Source organism: Myotis nattereri (genome assembly GCF_964212035.1).
Source record: "Myotis nattereri genome assembly, chromosome: 9".
Taxonomy (NCBI): Eukaryota; Metazoa; Chordata; class Mammalia; order Chiroptera; family Vespertilionidae; genus Myotis; species Myotis nattereri.
The window spans coordinates 8,210,686-8,230,507 of record NC_138084.1 but is presented as its reverse complement, the minus strand read 5'-3'; the positions used below and the strand labels follow the sequence as shown (position 1 = coordinate 8,230,507).

At 38.2% G+C, this 19,822-nt stretch overlaps 1 protein-coding gene across 1 annotated transcript in view; it reads left to right on the top strand.

Moving 5' to 3' along the window:
• The window catches only part of CSTF3 (cleavage stimulation factor subunit 3), a 76,188-nt gene extending 59,700 nt beyond the window's left edge, over positions 1–16,488 (top strand). Inside the window, exons 12-21 of the mRNA XM_081100429.1 lie at positions 1,545–1,661; positions 1,922–1,996; positions 3,206–3,349; positions 4,760–4,862; positions 7,780–7,849; positions 9,117–9,312; positions 12,238–12,391; positions 13,293–13,387; positions 15,336–15,396; positions 15,816–16,488. Coding sequence (XP_080956555.1) covers positions 1,545–1,661; positions 1,922–1,996; positions 3,206–3,349; positions 4,760–4,862; positions 7,780–7,849; positions 9,117–9,312; positions 12,238–12,391; positions 13,293–13,387; positions 15,336–15,396; positions 15,816–16,018 — 1,218 coding nt within the window. The 3' untranslated portion in view covers positions 16,019–16,488. The remainder of the gene's footprint in view (positions 1–1,544; positions 1,662–1,921; positions 1,997–3,205; positions 3,350–4,759; positions 4,863–7,779; positions 7,850–9,116; positions 9,313–12,237; positions 12,392–13,292; positions 13,388–15,335; positions 15,397–15,815) is intronic.
• Positions 16,489–19,822: the final 3,334 nt, after the last annotated feature.

Here is a 19,822-nt window from a genome sequence, read left to right as displayed (position 1 = left end):
GACTTAAATGTACAACAGGAAACCATAAAAATTCTAGAAGAATTCAAAGGCAACAAAATCTCAGACATATGCCGAAGCAATTTCTTCACTGATACAGCTCCTAGGGCACTTGAAACTAAAGAGAAAATGAACAAATGGGACTACATCAAAATATTTTATTGTGACTTTATTTAAGCTTCTGCACAGCAAAAGAAACCATCAACAAAACAACGAGAAAACCCACTGTGTGGGAAAACATATTTGCCAATGTCATATCTGATAAGGGCCTAATCTCCAAAATTTATAGGGAACTCATACAACTCAACAAAAGGAAGATAAACAACCCAATCAAAAAATGGGCAAAGGACCTAAATAGACACCTTTCAAAAGAGGACATTCAGAAAGCCAAGAGACATATGAAAACATGCTCAAAGTCACTAATCATCCGAGAGATGCAAATCAAAACAACAATGAGGTACCATCTCACACCTGTCAGACTGGCTATCATCAACAAATCAACAAACGACAAGTGCTGGAGAGGATGTGGAGAAAAAGGAACACTTGTGCACTGCTGGTGGGAATGCAGACTGGTGCAGCCACTATGGAAGACAGTATGGAGTTTCCTTAAAAAACTTCAAATGGAACTCCCATTTGACCCTGTGATCCCACTTCTAGGAATATATCCCAAGAAACCGGAAACACCAATCAGAAAGGATATATGCACCCCTATGTTCATAGCAGCACAATTCACCATAGCTAAGATCTGGAAACAGCCTAAGTGCCCATCAGTAGATGAATGGATTAGAAAACTGTGGTACATCTACATGATGGAATACTATGCTGCTCTAAAAAGGAAGGAACTCTTACCATTTGCAACGTCATGGATGGAACTGGAGAGCATTATGCTAAGTGAAATAAGCCAGTCAATGAAGGAAAAATACCACATGATCTCACTCATTCATGGATAATAGAGACCATTATAAACTTTTGAACAATAATAGATACAGAGGCAGAGCTGCCTCAAACAGATTGTCAAACTGCAGCGGGAAGGCCGGGGAGGGTTGGGGGGCAGGAGGTAGAGGGGGTAAGAGATCAACTAAAGGACTTGTATGCATGCATATAAGCATAACCAGTGAACATAAGACATTGGGGGATAGGGGAGGCTAGGGGACTGTCTAGGGCGGGGGGATAAAATGGACACATATGTAATACCCTTTGTAATACTTTAAGCAATAAATAAAAAACAAAAAAACAAAACAAAACAAAAAAAAGAATAAGTGTTGAAAACTTTAATTTATGTCAATATGAATCTTAGGGACACTCTTATATAATTAGACTTCCTTAGTCAGAATTAAAACATAGTAGCTATTTTTCAAGGTATTACAGTGATAAATCATTGACAGTATTTTATGATTCTTCTGTTAAAATAATGAGATGAGTCTTTGAAATATTTTTAAAATCCAGAAATGCATATGTGTCTATATGTGTGTGTGTGTATGTATTTTATTCTCTTTCAGCTATATTAACATTGTTATAGTGAGCTTTTCTTTTGTTTTTCCTCTTAGGATATGAATAATGCCAAACTATTTAGTGATGAAGCTGCTAATATATATGAAAGAGCCATAAGCACTTTATTAAAGAAGAATATGCTTCTGTATTTTGCATATGCAGATTATGAAGAGGTGAGTAAAAAATATTTAGAACTTTCTTATAATTGGATTTTTTACTGCAGGACTGAATTTTTTTCTGGCTGCCTCTTTGCCTAAAATATTATTTTTGGTAGACAAAGATGATACAAAATGAACATTTATTAGTCCTCAGCTCATTACATATTCATGCTCAAAGCAGGTGCCATTGTGGGGTGCAGCCTCTGGATCCCTCAGAGCTCTGATGTGCTTGTTTAGAGTATATATTCATATCCACTTCTTCTCTACCACCTTAGAGTCGCATGAAGTACGAGAAAGTTCACAGTATATATAACAGACTTTTGGCAATTGAGGACATTGATCCCACATTGGTGAGTACATTACAAATCTCTTTCCCATCTTTGCAGTCTGCTTTAACAAACAAAAATTTATGTACATACAACAAAACTCACTGTTTTTATTGTTCAGTTCTATGAATCTTGACCAATAACAGTGAATATTGGGACCATCATGATGATGAATTATGGGAATCATCATCCAGTGACATTTGTTCATCATAATTAAATATAAAACACTTCAGTGGCTCCCAAACATTCTCACGTGACCCAATTGTAGTCAACCCTTCTTTTTCCCCAATCTCTGGCCGTAACTGATCTGTCTCTACTCAGTCTGCTTTTTTTTTAATGCAGCAATATGGCATAGCTGCTGTGGCACTTTCTCCAACACCTTCATTGTGATCGTGGTTGGAGCCATTTATGCCACATAACTGTAGCATATTTTTATTTTTAAATTTTATTTTTAAATAAATGGAGGCAGGAGAAACAAGCATCCTGAGAAGAGATTGGACAGAAACTCACTTTGACCTGAATACTGCTCTGTAATAATGGTTTTTCCAAGTCCTGAGTTTTGTAAAAGTACCATCGGTGCGAGATCCAGAAAACGTAATGAGGATGAAGATTCACCAAAGAAGCTCTATCTCTTGGTCACCTATGTACCTGTCACCACTTTCAAAAATCTACAAATACTTAATGTCGATGAAAACTAACTGCTCATTGTTTACTAAAGTTATAAAACTGCCTCCTCCCCCACAAAAAGTGAAATTAAACATATATTTTAAGTGTGCTTGAATTATATAAAAACTTGAGTTTTCTAGGTGGTATTCATTAATGGAGTGTTTTCTAGTAGTTTCACTTTTATTTGTTAATAGGGAAATTAACAAATTCCTTAATTACTAATTTCACGATCTGAAATTACATAGTGGTAATAAGTGCACAATCTTGTAAAAAAAAAAACTCATTGAATTGAATTAATTACACACTTAAAGGGTGAATTTTGTGGTATGTGAATTATATCTCAATTTTAAAAAAATAATGTGCATGCATCTTTAATACCAGAACGAATTTGCTCATGGATTTAAATAGTGCAATGTCTATAATCTTACTTTCTGATTTCTTGGTTATTCAAGATTTATTTCTTATACAGAAAATATATTAATATTAAAGTAACATAAGCCAGTTTCGAACACTACACGGATCACATTCTGCCTTATTTATAGAACACAAATACTTGGTTTTACATAGGTATATATCCAGTATATGAAATTTGCAAGAAGAGCAGAAGGTATCAAATCTGGAAGAATGATATTTAAAAAAGCAAGAGAAGATACCAGAACCCGCCATCATGTCTACGTTACTGCAGCACTCATGGAGTATTACTGTAGTAAAGTAAGCACTGAAATAAAATACAACGATGAAATAATTTCTTTCCTCTGAGATACTTAATTGAAAGAAAGGTAGTTCTAGTTCCTGCCATTAGGCTTTAATTACTCTTGTCATAAAGGAAGTCTTTTAAAAATATATATATTTTTATTGATTTTAGACAGGAAGGGAGAGGAAGAGAGAGATAGAAACATCAATGATGAGAGAGAATCATTGATTGGCTGCTTCCTACACGCTCCCTACGGGGGATCGAGCCTGCAACCCAGGCATGTGCCCTTGACTAGAATCAAACCTGGGACCCTTCAGTCCGCAGGCTAACGCTCTGTCCACTGAGTGAAACCAGCTAGGGCAGTGGTCGGCAAACTCATTAGTCAACAGAGCCAAATATCAACAGTACAACGTCTGAAATGTCTTTTGAGAGCCAAATTTTTTAAACTTAAACTATATAGGTGGGTACATTGTTATTAACTTAATTAGGGTACTCCTAAGCTGGCCTTTGCTAAAAACGTCCTCAATCTGATTGAGGTACGTTTGCTGAGGTGGACCCCTTCCAACTCTCCCATCCACACTCGTCTTGTATACTTGTTTCGTCTATCTTTTGTCACCCGCGGGCGATTTGTGGACGTGACTAGCACTAACCACTGCACAATGGGACTGCTGACTGACTGGCTCACTCAACTCGTTCATGAATCGCACGCGCCTCCCCCGCGCTGCATATCCCGCGGTCCGCCTGAGCCGTGTCTCCCGTCGACCGACCGACACCCCCCACTTCTTCTAACGTCACTTCTTCAAAATAGACTTGCCCAGGCCGAAAACTGACTTCTGCACATGGGCCACGAAGTTTCAATTGCACTGTACGTGCGTGCCCGCACGTGGTATTTTGTGGAAGAGCCACACTCAAGGGGCCAAAGAACCGCATGTGGCTCGCGAGCCGCGGTTTGCCAACCACTGAGCTAGGGCATAAAGGAAGTCTTAAGTGCATCTGTGCAATTACATGGAGCATCATCCCAAACCCTCACTGCCTGCTCATTTCTACCTTATTAAACTCCATATTTCTGAATCTAAACCCCCTTGAGTGGTTTTTAGCACAGTAATTTTTACTTAATGTATTAATTTTCATTTTATTGCTCTTTTTTAAAAATATATTTTTATTGATTTGGAAGAGGGAGAGTGATAGAAACATCAATGATGAGAATTATTGACCGGCTGCCTCCTGCAAGCCCCCTACTGGGGATCGAGCACCCAACCTGGGCATGTGCCCTGACCAGGAATCGAACTGTGACCTCTTGATTCAACGGGCAGGGTTCCATTTTAATTCTTAATGTAACTTGCCACATTTAGGTACTGTAGTTTTAATATCCTTTTGAGTATCTTGTCTGACACTTCATGGAAATCAGTACTTTCCTCTATTTCTAGGACAAATCTGTTGCCTTTAAGATTTTTGAGCTGGGGCTAAAGAAGTATGGAGACATTCCAGAATATGTTCTGGCCTATATTGACTATCTTTCTCACCTCAATGGTAAGTAGATCTATAATGATTACATAATATTAAGCCATCAATGTTATTCTCTGAAATTATGTTGCTGGATTTTTTCCTTCTCAATGTATTATAATCATGTTATCACACCAGAATCAGGCACTTGATAGTCACTCAGGAAATATTTGTGGCCTGTCAACCAAGAATTTATATTTATTGAGAAATGGTGGGTGCCTTTTGACTCTGCAGAATCATCTTCAATGCATCATCAGTAAATTCCCATCAATAGTAGGATAAAGCTGTATATTTAGAGTTGGAGACAGAGTTGTCCATGCTCATCTCTGATGACTCTGGGTAAATTGTCTCTTGTGTGGGGAAAGGGGTAAGGGGTGATATGACAGGACAGACAAAAAACTATAGCCAACAAAACTCAAAGGTGCCCAAGCAGTAAAGTAAGATGCTTTGAGGCTACTGGGGAACCAACTTCAAAACCAAACATTATGTTTATTTAGCATCTTTATTTTATTTCCCTGTTCTATTATAATAATAATGGCCATCTATTGCTGAGTTCCTACCTTATACCAGGCACTAAGCTAGGGTATTCATATATACTGTACATGTATATCTCATTTAGTCCAGTTACCCACAGCCCAGGATAGGTTTTGACCAAAAAATGGTATCATAAAAGTTGATTTAAGAAAGAAATATATAAGTATATGCCATGTGAATGATTATAGAATTAGATATCACAGGTATTGACCAATGATTTTAATCATAGTTTCAGGAAATATATAACATTCTGTATACCTAAATAGTAGAAAAGAATACAACTTACATATGATTTTGTATTTCAGCTTAGTGATTCTACACTCTGGAAAAGGACTTAACTTCAAAAAGTGAGACAGTGGAGCATTTAATTAAATTTTTTTTCTTGTATGAAATTAATGTTCCTCACTAATTTTAACTATTTTGCTTGATTTTTTTTTTAGAATAGTTACTAGTATGTGTAATATTTGCTATTCTAAAATTGAGGACGATATCTGATGTAGGCATTTTTGTCTTCCAGCCTCAGTGTTTTAGATAGTCTGCCATTCATTTATCCATCCACTCATCTATCCATCATTTATTTATTCAGTACCTTCTGGTTCCTAGGGCCTGGGAATAGCAAGGTGAATAGGACTCCATTCTTTCCCTGAGAGCATTCTCATGGGGGAATCATATGTATAAACATAATTGCATCATTATGTGGTCCTTAATTAAAGCATGAGTTCTGGGATTAGGTATATGAACTTGTTTCGGGTTTCTCACCTGCAGAACAGTCATAGTAAATACCTTTCATATGATAAGTTGAGAGGATTATATGAAGTTTTGACTTTTATATGGATGTAGTAAGCATGCTATATATAAATGTTACCTACTTAGGATATGGTGGCAATCATGAAAAAATGTGCTAAATTCTGTAATAGAGCCCCGGGTGAAGTACTTTGGAGGCAGAGAGAGGAGACTATAATTTAAGTTCTAGAGCTATGCTGTGCTATTATGGTAGCCATTAGACTACTGAGTTTTGAACACTTGCAGTGCAGCCAGGCCAAAATGAAATGTGGTGCAATCAGATTTCAAAGAGTTAGTATGAAAACAAAAAAAAAAGGTAAATAAAATATCCTAATTTTTCACATTGGTTGCATGTTAAAATGATAATAATTTAGATATATTGGGTTAAATAAAATATATTAAAGTAAATCCCACCATTTTTACTCTTTATTTTTTTATTTTATTGATTTTCCGAGAGAGGGGAGAGGGAGAGATAGAAACCTTGATAAGAGAAAAACATCCACCGGCTGCCTCCTGCATGCTTCCTACTGGGGATCGTGGCCTTAGCCCAGCCTGTGCCCGGAGCCAGCAGCCTCTTGGTGCATGGGGTGACGCTCAGCCAACCAAGCCACACTGGTGGCATATTTTTACTCTTTTAAATGTGGCTAGCAAAAAATTTAAATTTTCTATTTGGCTTGCATCATATTTCTGTTGGGCAATGCTTTCTAGAGGGTGTCATAATGAAGGGGACACAAGATGGGTCGTGAAGGATAAGCTGTAGTTAGCCAGGTAAAGAGACGAAATGTGCTATTCCAGGCAGAGAACAATATGACAAGCAGTGGAAAGTTATACGGAATGGCAAAACGCGTGCCTAAAGCAAAGCGTGGAACACAGCAAGAAGAATAAAATGCAAGATTTACTTGCCACTCTTTAAAGTACAGTAGAGCTCAGGCTGCCCTGGCAGGCACCTGCCACCCTGGGCACGAGAAAGGGATGTGGGCAGCACCCCCCCCCCGCCCCCCCCCCCCAACTGGCCCAGGGAGCACAGTGCGAAGAGACAAACTTTTGGGGAGCTTGGGAGCCGAGGCCAGTGTGAGACTTTCTTTTCAATTTGGGGCAAAAGAGAGAGAACCTAGAGCGGGGCATGTTCTCCTCATTCTTAATTCATTTTCCATTTGCATATTTGTCTACCAGTCTAGATATTATTGTACCTATATAGGAATTTAAACCTAAATACCTATATTTAGAGCAGTCCTGGTGTTGCAAAATAAGAAACTCAACTATATCTCAATTTGAGTTTGCCATCCTTCCCACTCATTGTATTTAAAAATATCAACAGACTGACACTTCTAATGTCAGCAGATATGTAATTTTCATTATTTTTAAAGGCAAATGATGCCAAGCTTAGACCTGGTGACAGTTTTACATTACAACTGCAAGGTGGGCTGAACTACAGGTAAAAAGACTTGGTTTCAAGTTATAGCTCGGTTACTCAATAAAGGTGAACCAGATCAACTACCTTAGTTTTGTGAACCTCAAGTTCCCTCATCTATAAAAATTGGTTGTGATAATAGTTAATGCATGTGCAAATACACTGCTGAATTGTGAAACTCAGTTTTTTTAATATTTAAAAACTCTTTTATCCTAGAGGACAATAATACCCGAGTTTTGTTTGAACGCGTTTTAACGTCTGGAAGCCTTCCTCCTGAAAAGTCAGGGTAAGCCACCGTGAAAACTTGCTGGTCAGGTCCTAATGTGGCTTGAATACTTGAATTGTGATCTATGGAATGAACATTTGCTTGTTGAGTATAAATTTCAGGAGAAATTTCCCATCTCTCTTGAAGGTTAACTTACAAATGCCTACCCTCAATATTTTCGTATCTGTTTAAGATAATTTTTTTAAAAATTTTTGTTTAGTTTTTAAAGATACATTTTTAGTGTTTCATACTGATCAGAATTGTTTTGAGAGAAGCCTTAGCAATTTATTATTGACTATTTTAATATATTTTTCTAGTTTACTATATCCTTAGAAATTGATCTGAACAAATAAGAGACGTGTTCTGAAATTTTACCTGCCTGAGAGCAAAGATTCTTATAGATTGAAAGTTTGTTTGACACATTATATTCCTGATTTATGGTTTTACCTCTATCAGTTTTACCAAACAAAGGAACAACATGAAGTAGTGATATAGTGGAAATAGTAAGGCTTGAAGTCTTGGGTTCAAATTCCAGCTTAGCTAACTACACCCTGGGCAGATTTCATAACCTTGCCAATCCTTACTTTCCCATCGAGTAACAATAATCTCTACCAGTGTTGGATTTTTGTGATAGTTTTCTACCTGGTATGTAATAGGTATTCAGTATATTACTTTAGTACAGTGGCGCTTAATGACACTTAGAGCCTCAGAGAATTAATTTTGGCTGTTAGAATAGTAGTGAGGCATAAATTGATCCTCAGTGATCCATACTAATGGGAAAAATAGAGAGCTTTTTTATATTTTTATTCATAAAATTGAATGAAGAATGTATTCTATGTTGTAATTCATGCCACTCGACAAAAAGTGAAGCCACATTATTCAGGAGAAATTGGAAATCTATCCAGATTCTTTTTTTAGCTCTTCCACCTGGAGTTTACCTTTTCCAGGGTAAATATCTGTCTTATTGACCACAAAGAATAGGAAGGTATGCTAAATAAAAAATCACAACAGAGCTTAAATATAAAAGTATTTAGGGTGAAATATTATGATGTCTATAATTTACTTTCAAATACTTAAATAAAAACAAGATAAAGCAAATATGGCAAAATATTGGTAATGATATATTTGTTGCACTATTCTATTTTTCTATAGTTTGGAAGTCTTTATAATAAAAAAGAGACATAATTTTTAAAAGGGAGGGGGAAATATAAGGCTTTTTTTTTAATAAATGGATTTCCTGCCCCAAACCCAGAACAATTAAGTACTGATTATATTTATTTTCTTACAGAGAAATCTGGGCCCGATTTCTAGCTTTTGAAAGTAATATTGGTGATCTAGCTAGTATACTCAAAGTGGAGAAAAGACGGTTTACAGCATTCAAGGAAGAGTATGAAGGCAAAGAAACAGCTTTACTGGTAGATAGATACAAGTTCATGGATTTATATCCTTGCTCTGCAAGTGAACTAAAAGCACTTGGTTATAAGGTATGTACTTAGGGGCAAGATGTGTGTAGTGTCCTTACTTTTCTGAAGTTTTAGAACACTTCATGGATAAACTTCACTCTAAATTCTGAAGTAGAAAATAATCTAGTTTTAGAATAGATTTGCAGAAAACAAAAAAGTTCAGGGAATTTTCTTGGTTTTATGAAACACTGAATATCAAATGTACTGCCCTGGCCAGATGGCTTACTTGGTTGGAGTGTCATCTTGTACACCAAAAGGTGGTGGGTTCAATTCCCAGTCAGGGCGAATTCGGGAGGCAACCCATTGATGTTTCTTTCTCTCTCTCTTCCTTTTTCTCTTTCTAAAAATCAGTAAACATATCCTCGGGTGAGGATTTTATAAAAAAAAAGTACTGAACAAAATGAAATTTAACAAATACAACAAAATGAAATTTTTTTAAAAATATATTTTATTGATTTTTTACAGAGAGAAAGGGAGAGAGATAGAAACATCGATGAGAGAGAAACATCGATCAGCTGCCTCCTGCACATCTCCCTCTGGGGATGTGCCCGCAACCCAGGTACATGCCCTTGACCGGAATCGAACCTGGGACCTTTCAGTCCGCAAGCCAACGCTCTATCCACTGAGCCAAACTGGTTTCGGCAACAAAATGAAATTTAACAAATACTTTCATTCCCTGAAATTGTCAGTGCCCTAATGTCTGATGGGCAGATAGATGGAGGTGTTGGGAGGGAAGAAAAACAAAAGAAAATATGACTGTCATCTTAGGTATTTTATATATTTTCCTCAATAGTTCTTAAAACTGAATGTATTTGGATAGATCTTAAACCAAATGTAGCTCCTGGTACATATTTGTAGGTATAATGAAGAAATGTTACAGTTTGTTAAGTAAATTTCCTTGAGGGATCTATATATTTAAAACATCAATCCTTCCAGGGGCCCTTGAGGAAATTAGCTTATCTAGGAAAGGAACTCCTCTGTGTAGACCACTGAGTCATAAGAAAACAAATCTGGCTACCTGAACCTGTTCCGACCAGGAGGAAAAGTTAATGCTTACACGGCCCCAGAAACAGCCCTTGCTGAGAAAACCATTGTTGTATTATTTGTTGATTTTTCTTGGTCATGTTAGCAAGGACCAAGGTGGAAATTCAAAGGGAAGAGTCCTAGATTGGTCCCCTTAATCCAGCCAGCATTAGGGCGTTCCTGACCATCATTCTCCATTTCCTCGCTGCCCTCTTTTGGCCTGGGTCTCCCTGGTCTGCTGTCCAAACCAGGTTGAAATATTTGAGAAGAATTACTCATAATTAAACTTCAGACTTTTTATGAATGGATGTTCCAGTTCTGTGCCAGTCCCAAGCTCCTTTTCTGAACTAAGGGATTACTGCCCAGGGCTGAGCAGGTTCTCCTTCTAGTTTAACTATTTCTCAATGAAAAGCCAAAGATTACCACATGATCTCACCCATTTATGGATAATAAAGACCATTATAAACTGATGAACAAAAATAGATACAGAGGCAGAGCAGCATCGAATAGACTGTCAAACTATAGCGGGCAGGCTGGGGAGGGTTGGGGGCAGGGCGGGAGGGGGGGTAAGAGACCAACGGAAGGACTTGTATGCATGCATATAAGCAAACCAATGGACACAAGACACGGGGAGGGTAGGGGAGGCCGGGGGAATGCCAAGGGGGAAAAAAAAAAAGGAGACATATGTAATACTCTTTGTAATACTTTAAGCAATAAAACAAAATTTTTAAAAAAAAGCCAAAGATATTTTAGACTGTGTGACTTTATTAGAAAAAGTCTCAACTTTGCAAAGATGAAAATGGAAATTCTGGAAGTTAATGAAAATAAAGAGCTATCTCCAAGTAGAACGTCTTGAATATGAATTTTCCATCTTATATTTCTCTTTCTCCTCTTTTATTTGGAAAGATTCATGTGTTTCTGTGTGTGTAGCATGTTAGAGAGGGAATGTGAGAAAAGAGTAATTCCCAGTGGGCCTACTCATTTAGATTTGCCTCCAACTGCATGTGAGCAGAATTTGAGGTGAAAGCTTGTATATCCCTTGATGGTGGCAGAAGAACTCTTGCTTCCAGACAGGCAGAGCGACACAGGTTGCCTGTAGCAGAGGCACTTCTCTGGGGTGGGGCATCTGCTAATGGGAGGCTTCCTTCGGAGAGTTGTTCTCGGCCCTGGTGGGGCACTGCCACATACTAAAGTGAAGACGGTGATGGGTTTGAGGTCAGAGAGGCCGGTGCTCCTAATCCTCTCTACTTGGCTGTTTGACCTTGGAAATACCACAGCCTCTTTGAGTTTTCAGTCACTTCACTAAAATGGAGATGTTACTATTTGCCTCATTAAAAAAGTAATAAGGGGCCAGAATTATCTGACAAATAATGGCTGCTCAGTAAGTGTTCCTTCTTCCTGTAATTGCATGTTGGGAATATTTTATTTCATTAACAAATTCTTCTTAATCTTAACTAGTGTAAGCAATGATAAACTTTATTTTAGCTTTCATGAAGCAGGACTTCACTTAATCTAGCTTCTTCATTTAAATGGATGTTGTTCAATTCCAGTGGAAGAGAGGTGTCAGAATTGCAGATTTTCTTCCAAATTACCCTCGTGTACTTGGTGCCCAGTCTTACGTATTTACCCACAAAAGATTGTGTCTATCTAACAAATGTCCTAAATGATTTTTCCCCACCCCTAAATGATTCTTAACAAGTTGGGTAAGGTTAAAAAAAACACCAAATCTTTAGAGCCTCTTAGCTTTCCTTGTTGAGTATTTACAGTCTTTACCATCAGCAAGTTCTTGCTTATTCCTCTCCATTCTCTCTTTCTGTGGTTTTTACCCAATTATTCAGTGTATCCTCAAGATTGTAGAATTGCACAATTATACTCTATAAGTCCCTTTTTCAGGTTTAGGATTCTTCTGTTCTGCATTTTCAGGATGTCTCCCGTGCTAAGCTAGCAGCTATAATTCCAGACCCAGTTGTAGCTCCTTCTATAGTGCCTGTTCTGAAAGATGAAGTGGATAGAAAACCAGAATACCCTAAACCAGATACTCAGCAGATGATTCCATTTCAGCCACGACATTTAGCACGTAAGCCATAACTTTAGATCCAGTACTGATTTAAATCCAGAGGTGTGGGGGGGCAAGAAATGTGACCTTTCCATTGTAGGTTCACTATTAGACTAGGGTCACTACGACAGTGACTAGACCAGGGGTGGGCAAACTTTTTGACTCGAGGGCCACAATGGGTTCTTAAACTGGACCGGAGGGCCGGAACAAAAGCATGGATGGAGTGTTTGTGTGAACTAATATAAATTCAAAGTAAACATCATTACATAAAAGGGTACGGTCTTTTTTTTTTTTTTTTAGTTTTATTCAAACGGGCCGGATCCAGCCCGCAGGCCGTAGTTTGCCCACGGCTGGACTAGACTGTAATCTTTGACCTATGTTAAGAATGTCTTTAAAACAAAAAACTCAATAACCCAGATTCCAGTGACCCATTTTGGCAGTGATACTTAGACAGCTTTCAGAAATGCTGCTACATACAGATTATCTGTACAGCTGGAAACTTACTTCAGTCCTGTTGTTTGGTATTATTTATACTTACTAATGGACAGTAGTCCCTCTAGATCCTATTTGAACCAGCCCCTTATGATTACATATGTTGTTGAATACCTAACCGACTTTAAACAGGATTGCTAACAAATCGCTTGTGAGGCTTAGAAATGGCCTTTGACAATGGACTGCAGGTCAGACCCTGGGTTGTCTTATGCAAAGTCATCTAAGTTTACTCTCTGCCATGGGGTCGAGACGGCTTTCACTATCTCACCCTCTTGAGTTTGTTCAAATGTGTAAAGCCCTGAACACAACTTTAAAATGTCCAGAAAAAAGCAACATAGACATAGAACATCTTTATGTACAAATTACTTATTTTAGCTCTTAAATGTACAGAATTCTTCCATCGTCTGATTCTTGCTTTTCTCTCTTATAGCTCCAGGTTTACACCCTGTGCCCGGTGGAGTATTCCCAGTACCACCTGCAGCTGTTGTTTTAATGAAACTTCTCCCTCCTCCGATCTGTTTCCAGGTTAGTTCACAGTTTTCTTGATAGATACTTGCTCTGTGAGTTAGAGTAACTGCGTGCTTTTCCTCTTGTATTATGGGAAATATAAAGTAGTGCTTTTTTAACTTGTCAGATTTGGGGGATTAAAATTTGTGTCAACCTCACTAATCACCAGAGAAATGCAAATTAAAACCACAATGAGATATCACCATACACCTGTCAGAATGGCTATCATCAATGAATGAACAGACAAGTGTTGGTGAGAATGTGGAGAAAAGGGAACCCTTGTACACTGTTGGTAGAAATGCAGACTGATACAGCCATTGTGGAAAATAGTATGGAGGTTCCTCAAAAAATTAAAAATAGAACTACCGTATGATCCAGCAATTTTACTTCTGGATATTTATCCAAAGAAATCCAAAACACTAATTTGAAAAGATATATGCATTCCTATGTTCACTGCAGCATTATTTACAATAACCAAGATAAGGACACAACCTAAGTGTCCAGTTGGATAGTAGACAATTGTATAAAGATGTAGTACAGCCCTAACCGGATTGGCTCAGTGGATAGAGCGTCGGCCTGCAGACTGAAGGGTCCCAGGTTCGATTCCGGTCAAGGGCATGTACCTTGGTTGTGGGCACATCCCCAGTAGGGGGTGTGCAGGAGGCAGCTGATCGATGCTTCTCTCTCATTGATGTTTCTAACTCTTTATCCCTCTCCCTTCCTCTCTGTGAAAAATCAATAAATTATATTTTTTTAAAAAAAAGATGTAGTACATATATACAGTGCAATATCATTCGGTCATAAAAAAAGAATGAAATAATACCCATTTGCAAGAACATGGATGGACCTAGAGCAGCCATGGGCAAACTATGGCCTGCGGGCCGGATTCGGCCCGCTTGAAATGAATAAAACTAAAAAAAAAAAAAAAGACCGTACCCTTTTATGTAATGATGTTTACTTTGAATTTATATTAGTTCACACAAACACTCCATCCATGCTTTTGTTCCGGCCCTCCGGTCCAGTTTAAGAACCCATTGTGGCCTTCGAGTCAAAAAGTTTGCCCACCCCTGACCTAGAGGGTATTATGCTAAGTGAAATAAGTCAGACAGAGAAAGATAAATAAGATATGATTTCACTTATTTGTGGAATCTAAAAAACAAAATAAATAAAATAAAATAGATTCATTGATACATAGAATAAACTGATGGTCGCCAAATGGGAGGGGGGTTGGAAGACTGGATGAAAAAGGTGAAGGGATTAAGAAGTATAAGTTGGCCCTAGCTGGTTTGGCTCACTGGATGGAGCGTCAGCCTGCGGACTGCAGGGTCCTAGGTTCGATTCCGGTCAAGGGCATGTACCTTGGTTGCGGGCACATGCCCAGTGGGGGGTGTGCAGGAGGCAGCTGATCTGATCGATGCTTCTCTCTCATCGATGTTTCTAACTCTCTATCCCTCTCCCTTGCTCTCTGTAAAAAATCAATAAAATATATAAGAAAAAAAAAAGAAGTATAAGTTGGCAGTTATGAAATAATCACGTGAATATAAACTACAGCATAGAGAATATAGTCAATAATATTTTAACTATGGCCCTGGCCAGGTAGCTCAGTTGGTTAGTGGGTCATCCCAGTGTGCCAAGGTTGCAGGTTTGATCCCCGGTCAGGGCACACAGAATGAATGCATAAATGGACCAACAAATCAATGTTTCTCTCTCTCTCTCTCTCTCTCTCTCTCAAATCAATCAATAAAACTTGTTTATAAAATCTGGGTATTAAAAAATATTTTTTTTAACCATGTATGGTGCCTGGTGGGTACTAGATTTATCAGGGGGTCACCTCATAAATTACATAAATGTCTAACCACAATGCTCTACACCTGAAACTACTATAATATTGAATGTCAAATGTAATTTTAAAAATATTTTTAATAAAAAGTTTAAGAATAAATAAAATTTATTTATATCAAAATAGGGTCCTTTTGTACAAGTGGATGAACTGATGGAAATTTTCCGAAGATGCAAGATACCCAATAGTAAGTCATGAAAACTCCACTTCTTAGAGTGGAATTCACATTGTTGTCTCCTATGCAGGAGAGATTGTTAATCTTTGCCACTTAAGTTTCCAAAACCAGCTAGCCATCTCATAGAAGTACAAAGAAACAGAGTGACCCTTGGCACAGAGACTTCTTCATATTCTAGTTTCACTAAGTAACATGTCATAAAAGTTTATCTTTTCTATTCATGTGAACAGGCACTATGAGACTTCGCCTATGAAAAGTTTTATTGAAGTTAGCAGCTTTTGTCTTTTCCCTTAATTACTGTTAGTAGTACTATACCAGGCTTTGCTAATAGTAGGCTATGAAATTAACTACAAAGTAGCCAAAGTAGTACATACTCATAGCAGTGTGATCTTCAACATCTCCCAAAAGCCCTTTTTGTTTTATTTCATCAGCTGTTGAGGAAGCTGTGAGGCTCATTACTGGCGGAGCCCCGGAGCTCGCTGTGGAAGGCAATGGCCCGGTGGAAAGCAATGCAGTACTCACCAAGGCCGTCAAAAGGCCCAACGAGGATTCAGATGACGACGAGGAAAAGGGAGCTGTCGTCCCTCCTGTTCATGACATTTATAGAGCACGGCAGCAGAAGCGAATTCGGTGAAACGGGCTCAAAACCTGCCTCTAGAAGAAAACTTTTATCCGGGATTCCCTTTTTGCCTCCTACGTCATATGTTTAAGAGACAATGCTTTGTTACAAGGTTCTTGGAAACAAAGTTGTATTGTCATTGGTGCCTCTATCATATGGTTCTTGAGAAAGAAAACCAACCAACCTGTGTGAATTTTACAATACGGAACTGAGAACAGTGCAAAATGGCAGAACCACATTTTGTTCCCTCTTCAAGGGTGTCTTGTATGTGCCACTTGAAGATTTTGTGAGTTTTCAATAGTTTTATTTTAAAACTGGATGGCTTATGATTGTAAAGCTTTTATCACATTTTTCTGAAAACAGTTGTTCTCAGTTTGCTTATGTAGAGTCCTGCCTTATTGTTTGTTTTATTTATGGCAGAATGTATGGAATCTGTTTTGTAGTTTAAAATTTTAAAACAATCCTTTAAAAAATAAAAGGATCTAAAAAAAAACAAGTCTTCTCTCCTTCTGCTGCTTTCATTCAGAATTTGTTTAAAATAGCTCCTTAGGTTATTTAGCCAATACCAGCAACATTACAAGGAAGGGTCATACGTTATTTACTGTGTGTATACTTAACTGCATGTCCTCCCTAATCTTTTTTGGTACTAACTGAAAACATGAGGGATCCATTTTTTAAATAATGTATTTTTATTGATTTCATAGAGCAAGGGAGAGAGAGACAGAAACATCAGTGATGAGAAAGAATCATTGGTCAGCTGCCTCCTGCATACCCCCGACTGGGGATCAAGCCCACAACCTGGACATGTGCCCTTGACTGGAATTGAACACGGGACCCTTCAGTCTGCAGGCCAATGCTCTAGCCACTGAGCCAAACCTGCTAGGGCCCTTAGTGATAAGAGATTCCAGGAAAAAAACTGGCTCATTTACCTTCAAAGAGCAACAACAATACAATTCAATGTGAATATTGTGCTTCTGAACTTTACCTCCTTCACTCTTGGCTTTTGCCCCTTGCGGAAGGAACTCCATCAGTGGAAGGAGGTGGGGGGGTGGGGTGGTCATGAGAGTCTGAGGCATTACAATTTCAAACAAACTTAACTTTGTCAATTTAGGAACTCATGAGGGAAAAAATAATACTGTAAGAGTTAATTCTTACAAAAGAAGGCAAAAGAATTCTTGAGATTTAGGAAGACTAACTATAGGAAGTGTATTTGGGGGTAAAGCTCCTCTCCTTCACCCTTGGAGAGGGAGGGAGAAAAGCCCCAATACTCTGGGCTGAGGTAGGCAAAGGAGTGCTGCCCCTGGGTGCTCGGGCTTGGAGCTACTATATAGCACAGCGGCCACAGAGCAACCTTAACCATAGGACCATCCCAGAAGTGACCGCACTGAACACACTAGAAAAATTGAATTTTGATTTTTTTAGTTCTACTTACTTAACTTTTATCACTTTCCAATAAAACTAGGGAAGATTTGTCCTTTAGTCTTTAATAATATGACTTCTGGCCACAGAATACAGCATGCATCTCTGACTACAACAAAAAATACATAAACGTGTAGCATGTACTTGGAGAAATTGCATTCTTCCCAATATAATCAACCCTTCCCTCCTCTGAAGCCTGGTTTACGTCTACGGGTTCAGTGTTCATCTGGCTGCTTCCAACTCCGTCCCTCCAGCCTACCCTTTTTTGCTTTGTTTCAAGGTATCTTTTAATTTCTTCCTTGACCTTATTGTTAATCCATTCCTCGTTTAGTAACATGTTATTTAGCCTCCATGTCTCTGTGTGTTTTTCAGGTTGTTTTTTGTGTATGATTGATTTCTAGTTTCATACCACTATGGTCAGAGAAGATGGTTGATATTTCAATCGTCTTAATTTTATTGAGACGTTTTGTGTCCCAACATATGATCTATCCTAGGAAATGTTCCATATGCACTTGAATGTATATTCTGCTGCTTTGGAGTGAAATGCTCTAAAGATATCAATTAAATCCATCTGATCTAGTGTGTCATTTAAGGCTGCTGTTCTCTTATTGATTTTGATGTCAATGGGGGTGTTCAAACCCCCTACTATGACTGTATTACTGTTAATCCCTCCCTTTAGGTCCATCAAGATGTACTTGACATATTCAGGTGCTCCTATATTGGGTGCATAAATGTTTACCAGGGTTACATGCTCTTGTTGGATTGCTCCTTTTTTTTAAATTATTATGTAGTGTACTTCTTTGTTTCTTATAGCCTTTGTTTTAATGTCTGTTTTGTCAAAAATAAGTATGGCTGCCCCAGCTTTTTCTTTCATTTCCATTTGCATGAAATATAGTTTTCCATCCTTTACTTTTAGTCTCTGTGTCTCATGTTCCGAGGTGGGCCTCTTCTAGACATTGTATATATGGGTCTTGTTTTCTTATCCATTCAGCTACCTCATGTCTTTTGATTGAAGTATTTAAGCCATTTACATTTAAAGTAATTATTGATAGGTATGTATTTATTGTCACTTTATTTTTTAAACTATATTCCTCTTTCCTCTTCCTCTTCTTATTCTTCTTAAAGTAGGCCTTTTAAGATTTCTTGGATCTTTAAGAGGGTGCCTGTGGCCCTACCATGTAGCTCAGTTGGCTAGAGCATTGTCCTGATATGCCAATGTTGCAGGTTTGCTTCTGGGTCAGGGAACATACAAGAAGCAACCAATGAATGCATAACTAAGTGGAACAACAAATCGATATTTCTCTCAAATCAGTAAATAAAAATTAATTAAAAATAAATAAGTTGGTGCTTGGTCTTCAGTGGACGTTCGTCTTTCCCTGGCAGACACAAACCTCACTGCTTTTCACAGCCAGATGTTATATGAGTTCCTATTCCAGGCCTAGTGCTCTAGGCTTAACCCCCCACAGCTGAGATATACTTCTGGGACCTCAGCAGCTGTCCGCTGGAGTGGGGCCAATGCTTTCGGATCTCCGCCTTTCCTACTAGTTTCAAAGTGGCTTCTGTAAATCCTTGGTTATAAGACTTCTCCTCAGTTAGTCTTCAGTTATTTATTCGGGATGATTGTTCTATATTTCAGTTGTAATTCGTTTGGTCCTTGGAAGAGGTGACTGTAGCTTCCACCTACTCCACCACCACTTTGGATCTCTGTCCTCATTGCCTTTACTAAAGGGATTCCTTGCATTATTTCATCCCTTGCTGTTCTGACAGCTAGAGGCCACTCCAATAACTTCATGGCTCTGCTAATACAATGTCTCTGTCTGAAATACACATGCACATTTTATATTTTTTAATAGAGCAGGTAGTCTATGAGACCAAAACTCCTCTTTCAGTTACAAGATATGCTGGTAATTCTGGTCACTGAAGTTCCTCAAAAAATAGTGCTCAACACCCAGGGATTTTTCTGTGACTTTCTTATCAAAGAAATAGTGAGTTCACACTATTTTATCTGAAATTCTAATCCAATCAATACAACAGTTAATTGTATGACAGTGAATTTTTCAGTGAAAACTCCAGACATTTATCTCTTTTTATATTACTATATTTTAAATATATATAATTTCCTCCTCAACTCTCCAAAGTTTAAGAGTCAAAGAACTTCCTCTCTGTAGATCCCATAAATCATGTAACTGCTATCATCCAGGCTCAGGAATAATCTATAATAATAAAAGGGTATATGCTAATTAGACCAGACAGCTGGACATCCTTCCAGATGAAGCCAGGGCTGCGAGGGCCGAGCCCCTTGCACGATTTTCATGCATCGGGCCTCTAGTTCTGTATAAAAGAATAAAGCATTTAAAATCAATTAACTCTCCTCTAGAACAAATGGGTTCTGGGGCTCTG